Source organism: Hyaena hyaena, unplaced genomic scaffold (assembly GCF_003009895.1).
Source record: "Hyaena hyaena isolate Hyena2069 unplaced genomic scaffold, ASM300989v1 scaffold_1098, whole genome shotgun sequence".
Lineage (NCBI taxonomy): Eukaryota > Metazoa > Chordata > Mammalia > Carnivora > Hyaenidae > Hyaena > Hyaena hyaena.
This window is the reverse complement of record NW_024081728.1, coordinates 195,356-202,938: the sequence shown is the minus strand read 5'-3', so window position 1 is coordinate 202,938 and position 7,583 is coordinate 195,356. Positions and strand designations below refer to the sequence as shown.

General features: G+C 49.3%; 1 protein-coding gene across 1 annotated transcript; it reads right to left on the bottom strand.

The window, feature by feature from the left end:
* Positions 1–4,294: 4,294 nt before the first annotated feature.
* Positions 4,295–5,958, bottom strand: ID4 (inhibitor of DNA binding 4, HLH protein). The gene is made up of 3 exons (XM_039222264.1): positions 5,420–5,958; positions 5,010–5,068; positions 4,295–4,436 (listed from the first exon to the last, which is right to left on the bottom strand). The coding sequence occupies exons 1-2, from the start codon at positions 5,858–5,860 to the stop codon at positions 5,024–5,026; spliced, it is 486 nt and encodes a 161-aa protein (XP_039078195.1). The 5' UTR covers positions 5,861–5,958; the 3' UTR covers positions 4,295–4,436; positions 5,010–5,023.
* Positions 5,959–7,583: the final 1,625 nt, after the last annotated feature.

Sequence of the window (7,583 nt, the reverse complement as noted above, 5' to 3'; positions counted from 1 at the left end):
GAGATTTCTTATTGGAAAAAATTCAGATACAAGTGGATTGGCATCGAAAGTTGGGCTTGCAAGGGCTCCTGGGTGGCTCAGAAAGTTAAGTGTCCAACTCTTGGTTTTGGCTCAGGCCATGATGTCATTGGTGGTGGGTTCGAGTTCCTCATCCAGCTCCACTCTGACAGCAAGAAGCCTGTGTGGGATCCTCTCTCTCTACTCCTCCCCCATCAAAATAAATAATTAAAAAAAAAAAAAAAAGGAAATTGGTCTTGCAATCTCTTATTTAAACATTTTAAATTCAATTCCTCTTCAGTTACATTTTAGCTACTAGATTATAGGTAACACCTTTTCTTCTTCCTGCAGAAACTGGTGTGTTTACTTTTATGCAATCTGAGGGGCTTTTCAAATTACCTTCAATTTTTACGGCCCTGTTTTCATATCTCGTGTGTGAATTTACTGTGGAGGCCTACCTTCAGCAGGCTACTAGTGAGTTGTGTCGCTTAGGCAAGTGTAGAAAACCTTTGGCCATACGGCTCAGACCTGAATTTCAGCACCGAGGCAAAAGTTTTAAGAGCAAGCCAGGAAATATATCAATATGAAGGAGGCACTTGAACACAAAGCACACTTTAAAAAAATTCATTGAAAATTTGAGAGTATTTTCACAGAAGTAGATAGGATGACAGGTGGTCTCCTACGAACAAATGAGTTCCCGTTCCTGAGAGTTTCCTTTACCTTTTAAAGTATTGATGGGATCGACGCTCAAGGTAGAACTAGGTAAAATTACGATCCTAGAACCTTTTGGGCAATGGTTCTAATTAATATAATTAGTATTGTAGCAAAACATCATCGATTATAATTGAAAGAAATCATCTGGGTCTGAAGGATACCTACTGAGGGCAGCCTTGTTAAGATGGACTCTGAGGTGTGTAAATTAATTTCCTGGATGCGCAAAGCAGGAAAGGGGAGGTTTTCCTTCCTTATGAGACTGGAGGGTTTGGTGTTTGGCCCTGTTGAGACCCCAGGGCTATCTGGGCTGATTAACATATATGTAATTAAAGTGCACCAGCTAGAAAGGGAACCAGTTTTACTTGGCTCTGTACTACTGTGAATAATTTCTTTCTTCATTATTTACCTCCTGTGTATGTATGTGGGAGGTTGGGGGCAGGGGGGATGGTCTAGTTCCCTGGACATCCTTCTGCTGTCTTGTTTAGGATTATTGCTTCCTATTCTAGCAGACACCAAAGAGCAGACAAGCACCAAAGAGTAGACAAGCTTTCCCCTAGCATTCAAACTAGATTTTTCTTTCCGTTCATATCACCATTTTTAAGCCACATTTTTCATCACAGGGTAAGAAACACTGTAAATAATTGAGGTGATCCATCAAGAGACCCATTCTTGATAATGAAAAATTGCATAACTCTGCAGAAGTCAATTAAAACCCACAAACTTCAGACCCCTTTACTCAGCGAAGATTTATTTTTATAGGAGGCATTTAATACAGCAGATTAGGGGGTCAAAAATTTTTAAAGTTCTGAAAATTCAGTTAAAGCTTGACAATCAGTGTAAGATTTATACAGTTTCGAACTACAGAAGTCCTTAGAATGAAATGTGTTTCTTTCCCCCCTTCCTTTTTGAGATACGAGATGTTCAGGGTTTTATGACCGAATCAGAAATGACATCCCACTGTGGGATACTGTTTCATTCCTTTGAAAATTTTAAATGCTTCTTACTCTTTGCTAGTCTCTATACAATGAAAAGTAGATAAACTAAGAGAGAAGGCAAGATATTTTCCCTTGTTAAACCAAATATCCAAATGCTTAGGACTAGATAAATGACTCAAAATGTTTTTGTTGTCTGGGTGTTTGGTTAGGTCACAGCCAATACAATAGCATGTAATATCTTATACATCTCCATGTAATTAAAAAAAATAATGAGTGTCGTTAGAGGTATCCAAACTATGCAAGTGGCCAAGGTGAAAATGCCAAGTCACTAAAATGTAATGTCCCTGATACTTTTCTTCTCTTTCAGTGGTTTTTCATGCCCAAAACATAACATGAACTAAGGAGCAGCATCTATCCTCAAACGCAAAAATACTTAACCATTTGTTTGTAGGTTCATAGTTTCCCTCTATACATTTAAACTGTGCCTAACGGCTTATTCTGCAGTCAGGCCGTGCAGAAGCTTAACTTGAACCAGCAGTGCACATGCGACTTGCTTCCTCCTGGAATTAAATGGCTAAGGAAAAAGGACGGATTGTCCCCTTTATTTAATAACAAAGAACGCAATCGTTCGAATTCTTGAGATTTGGAATTCCAGCAGTGTTTTTCTGTTTTCCTCTTGATGTGTGACAAGAATGAATTATATCAAAAATAAAAATAAACCTCATCTAAACAAGCAGTCCTTTGACTTTATAAGGCTCAACATCAAATATATCAAATTCTAAAAATACCGAAGACCAGTGCAATGTCAAAGCCGAAGGGTAACATGCTGTGGATAGGACAGATTTTTTTAAGCCTTTCGATGCATTTGAACGCACTGGCATTAACTTTGTTCATTTATGTTGACGGTTGTCACTTGAACCGACTACTAGGGACCCTGATATTTCATATTCATATAAATATTTGACTTTGACCCCATAAAAAGTCCCTTGGGTCTATAATACTTTTATTCTTGTATAATCTGAAACAAATCCTTTCCTTTTAAAAATCAAACAGACCACGTTATACACACAGTTGACTAACTATTTACAAAGCACCCAATTAAATCCTACTTAATTCTCTCTCACTCTAAAAATTCCATCTAACTGGTGTGCAAAGTACTGATCACACTAAGTGCATAATGTCCGCAGGCCCTGTATGTCCCACACAACCTAGAAAATACGGACTTTGTTAAAGAGAAAAGAAAGTCTTAAAAAATAAGTAAAGGGTTTTGAAGAAACGAGACCAGAAATCACAGTACAAGACAGATAAATCTACTTTAATATTCACATGTAAAAGTTACACATCACAAGAGATTGGACAGTAGTTTAGCAGTAACTAACATAGCTATAGTGAAAATCATTTTTATAAAAAAATAATCTAGATGCGGTCATCAGAATTTTTTGGTCTACTTAAGTTAATGTTTGAAGATCGACTTTTATCCCTGCTTGAAGGATTTGCCATTATGCCTTGTTTTTTTTCTCCCACTGTTGCCTATTAATATTCTTTGGAGGAAGGAGAGCAGAAAATGTTCATTTCCAAGAGTTTGTCCTTTGGTAGCAAGCAGAGAACAGTTTTCATTTCTATGACTTAAATAATCTGTACAGACATGAAACGCAGTGGCATTAAGCTTTAGTGTAAAATGAAGAATGAGAAGCATTTTTTTCCACTTTGATAAAACAGTAGATTTCATAAACTCCTTAAGGATCCAAGCATTTCCCCATCCCATATGCAAAACCATTCAGAATCCATTTTGACCTCAGCTAAAAAGCAAACACTTACTCTTTATATATTACGCTATCGACCCTGTGCTTAAAAACTGATAAAGTATATTTCCAACAGGTATGTTTCAAATACAAAGATTTCAATCTAGGTTAAAGAAAACACATTTGAATGGACTCAGAACAAGTTTATTTTGTGATTAAACATCTCATGCAGTCATGCTGGACCACTAGCTCTAACTATTACTTCCAAGTCTACACGACACTGGATAAAACCAAAACAAATTAAATGCTAGGCCAAACAGAAAAAGACATTCAAGATATCAAGGGCTCTGCAATGGAGCTGAAAAATAATTTTCCAAAAGAAATAATCCCATAGATTTAAAAAAAACACACACATAATATTTACAAAAAATATTTAATTAAAAATATCTTATAATTACAGTAGTCTATTAAAGCATATACTTTCTCACACTTATAGAACATCTCTATATATACATGGTATGAAATGTCACTCAGTTATCTATACAATATGTAACATTCTTGCAGGGAAAAGAAAGTTCCCTGCCGCCCCCCCCATAATCATCTATTTTAAACAATAGATGTCAAAAAAAAAAATATCTACAATGCTCTGTTATATTAGTAAAGCTTCAAAACAAAATTGAGCTCCTTGGTCACAAAGTAGGTTTCTAAAGTTGATTTACTCTTGATCTTCTATTTATCAGTCCTGTCACACTTAAGCTTAAAAGTTTAACTGCACCTCCAAAAACACAGAAATGCACATTTCACAGCGGTTATAAATGAAGAGACAAAAGAGAATACATATGTAGAATGTTTATGAACGTGCAAAAAAAAAAAAAAAAAAGATGAAAGTTTTATTTTTCTTCCCCCCTCTTGGAATGACGAATGTAACGTTTCTAGGATTTGCTGATTTTTTTTTTTTTTTCCTCTCCTCGGGTGGCTTTTCCTCTAACTTCTGCTCTTTCCCCCTCCCTCTCTAGTGCTCCTGGCTCGGGCTCAGGCGGCCGCACACCTGTGGAAGAGGAATGAATAGAGGGGGTGTATGAACCTCTCCGCTGCAGACTAACGGGCGCCACCGACCGAACTCAAGACATGCTTGATCAACAACCCAAAACAAACCACCGGGTCAGACAACAGCCGCAGCCCGCGGCCGGCCAGGCGACCGGCAGGCAGCTGCTGGCCCGCCCCGCCCAGGGAAGCCCAGATTGGGGGTCCGCTCCCAGGCCCCGCCCGCACCCCACTTTGTGGGTGTCAGACAGCGCGGGCGTGGGTGCACATCGGACAGTCTCCACGCCCACTAGGGTGCCCTCCCTCGGCGGAGAGGAAGGCAGTTAGACCCTCGGGTCACGGGAGAGGCACGGGGGTGGCGGGGATCGCGGGGGACAGGAGCTGACCCATCTCCATTCAGTGTGCACCCCAATTCCTAAAGCGAAGTACGGTGGCACGGAGAGGGGGCATCCGCCTCCCTGGGAGTTTGCCCGCAGAAATGCTAGGGGCGAAGAACACCGCGGTGCCCGGCACCCGCACCCCCGGGACGGGCGTCTCCGGCGACCGGCCCCCCCGGAGGAGGGGGACGCGCGCTCACCTGGACAGCGCGGCTCAGCGGCACAGAATGCTGTCGCCCTGCTTGTTCACCGCGCCAGCCTGGAACAGCAACGGACACCATGGGAAAGGTTAGCAGGCGCAGACGCCGCCCTCGGCGCGGTCCCGGGCTGGCTCTCGGAAACCAGGCTGGCGGCCCCCGTCCCCACCCCAGCCCGCAGCCACGGGGGGTCCTCACCCCCCACCCACCCACCCCCGGCGCAGGCCGGACTGGACAGCCCAGGAGGCGCACAGCCCCAGTCCCGCCCCGCGCGCGTTCACCCGGACCTGCGCTCGCAGCGCGGAGCCCGCCGGCGGCAGCCCCGGACTCCCGAAGGAGAAGTGGGGGGGGGTGCTGTCATTCCCCGCCGCCGGCCCCCCCGCCCCGCCCTCCCGCGGCGGGCGGCCTCTCACCGGGTCGGTGTTGAGCGCAGTGAGCGGGGTCCGCGGCGGCGCGGCCGGACAGGTCCCGGCCGGGTGGTGCGGCGGCGCCGGCGGGGGCGGCTGCCTCAGCAGCGCCGGGTGCGTCTCCAGCGCCAGCTGCAGGTCCAGGATGTAGTCGATAACGTGCTGCAGGATCTCCACTTTGCTGACTTTCTTGTTGGGCGGGATGGTGGGCACCAGCCTCCGCAGGCGGCTGTAGCAGTCGTTCATATCGCACTGCAGGCACAGCGCCGGCTCGTCGGCCGCCGCCTCCGCCGCCTTGCAGCGCGCCGCCGCCGCCGCGGCCGCCGCGGCCGCCGAGCCGCCCAGGCTGTGGCCGTGCTCGGCCAGGCAGCGCAGGGCCAGCTCCCCTCCGCCGCAGCCCGACGGCGCCTTGCGGCCCGAGGGGCGCACCGGGCTCACCGCCTTCATCGCGCGCGCCCTGCGCCCTGCGCGAGCGGACCCGCTGCGGCGAGCGAGGGACGCAGGCAGGCTCCGGGTCCCCGCCCGCGGCCGGCTGCGCTCCCCTCGCCTTCGCGCCCGGCGCGCTCGCTCCGCGCTCGGGGCGCCGCGAGGCTCCCGGCGATCCCGCGCCCGAGAACGGACGGGAGGGTCGCTCCGGGATCTCCGCTCGGAGGGCGACGACACACTCGGCCGGGGCCAAAAAGCAAGAGAAATCAAGAGCACCGGGAAGAAGACGCAGCCCCCCGGGCTCCCCAGGCGCGCCCTTCGGACTCCGACTGCAGCCCGGCCGCCGCCGCCGCCGCGCTCCCGGACCCGGAGGCGTCCCCACCGCCCGCCCGCCTCTCGCGCGCCTCCTTTCCGCTCTCGCCGCGCCGGCCGCGCAGCTGCGTTTATAGAGCCGCGCGCCCCGGGGGAGGGGCCAGCGCGCTGGCGGGGTCGCTGCGCGGGCCGAGCGGAGCCCGGCTGGGCGCGCGGGCGGGTGCGCGGAGCGAGGCGGCGAGGGCGGAGGCTCCGGGCGGCGCTGGGGGGCGGGGAGCCGGGCGGCCCGGGCGGGCGGGTGGGCGGGGGGCCGGGAGTGGCCAGCCAATCGGGCGGACGGTGCCACCTCGGGGGGATGACGCTCGGGCCAATCGGAAGGGCACTCCATTCCGTCAACGCCGCGGGTCGGGGTTCTGAGCGCAGAGAGCCGAGCGGGAGCCGGGCCAGGCCGGTGTGCGCCCCAGGGAGGGGCGGACCGAGGGAGAAGTTCCCGGGGAGAGCTGCGGGAGCGCGCGCCTGGAATTCTCTCTCCCCCGGCCCGGGTCCTGGGGAGGGGGCGCTGCCACCCCCCGCGGCAGCGCGGCCACCGGGGACCCTCCGCCGCCCAGCACCCAGCACCCAGCCCGGGGATTCCAGCGCCTTCCGAAGGACGCCGTTCGAGAAGGCACGATCGTTCTCGTCTGCGTTTTCCCTCTCCGGCTCCCTGTTCGCCTTTTCACCGTCGCCGAAACCGTCATGATGGACTGGAATGTGCAGCCTTTCCCTTTTTCTTTTTTAAAATGGTTAAAGCTTAGCAAGAAAAAGGAAACAAGACAAAACAAAACAAGACAGCACATACACGCACACAGAAAGGAAGGGTGCCGAACGCAGATTTTTGGTGAAGGGACATGTAAAGAAAACAAAAAGCGTCCTAAGGTTCCCCCCCCCCTTTTACCCATCTAGATGCACAAGTGGGCTCAAGAAATGCAGTTGCCTGAGAGCATTAAATTAGGGCACGTAAATATTAAAAATGCATGGGCACGGAGTATTTAAAATTCCACCATGACATATAATATTAATCCGTTTTATGTAAAATTCATACCTGTAACTTAATGTAGGCCATTAACGCACAGCCTCACGTGTTGGTCAGCGTACCCCGCTTTACGTAAGATGCTACGAATGTCCAGAGTCTGCTTCATTTGCAGCAAAGCATTAAAATTCACACTTCCAGTCCCTGAAGTCCCGCTTGGACCACACCCTGCAGGAAAGTCTGTTAATTAAAGACGTTTCTGTGATGTCGCATAGAAAAGCTGCCTTTTAAAGGTTCAAATAGAATTGCACAATGACCTTTGATAGGACCTTGTGTGTGCTCATCAAGGCAAAATTGAGAAATGAACCCAAAGATTCTCTGGTCAGTGGGGTTATAAATTTTGAGTGTGTTCAGCCTGCAAAC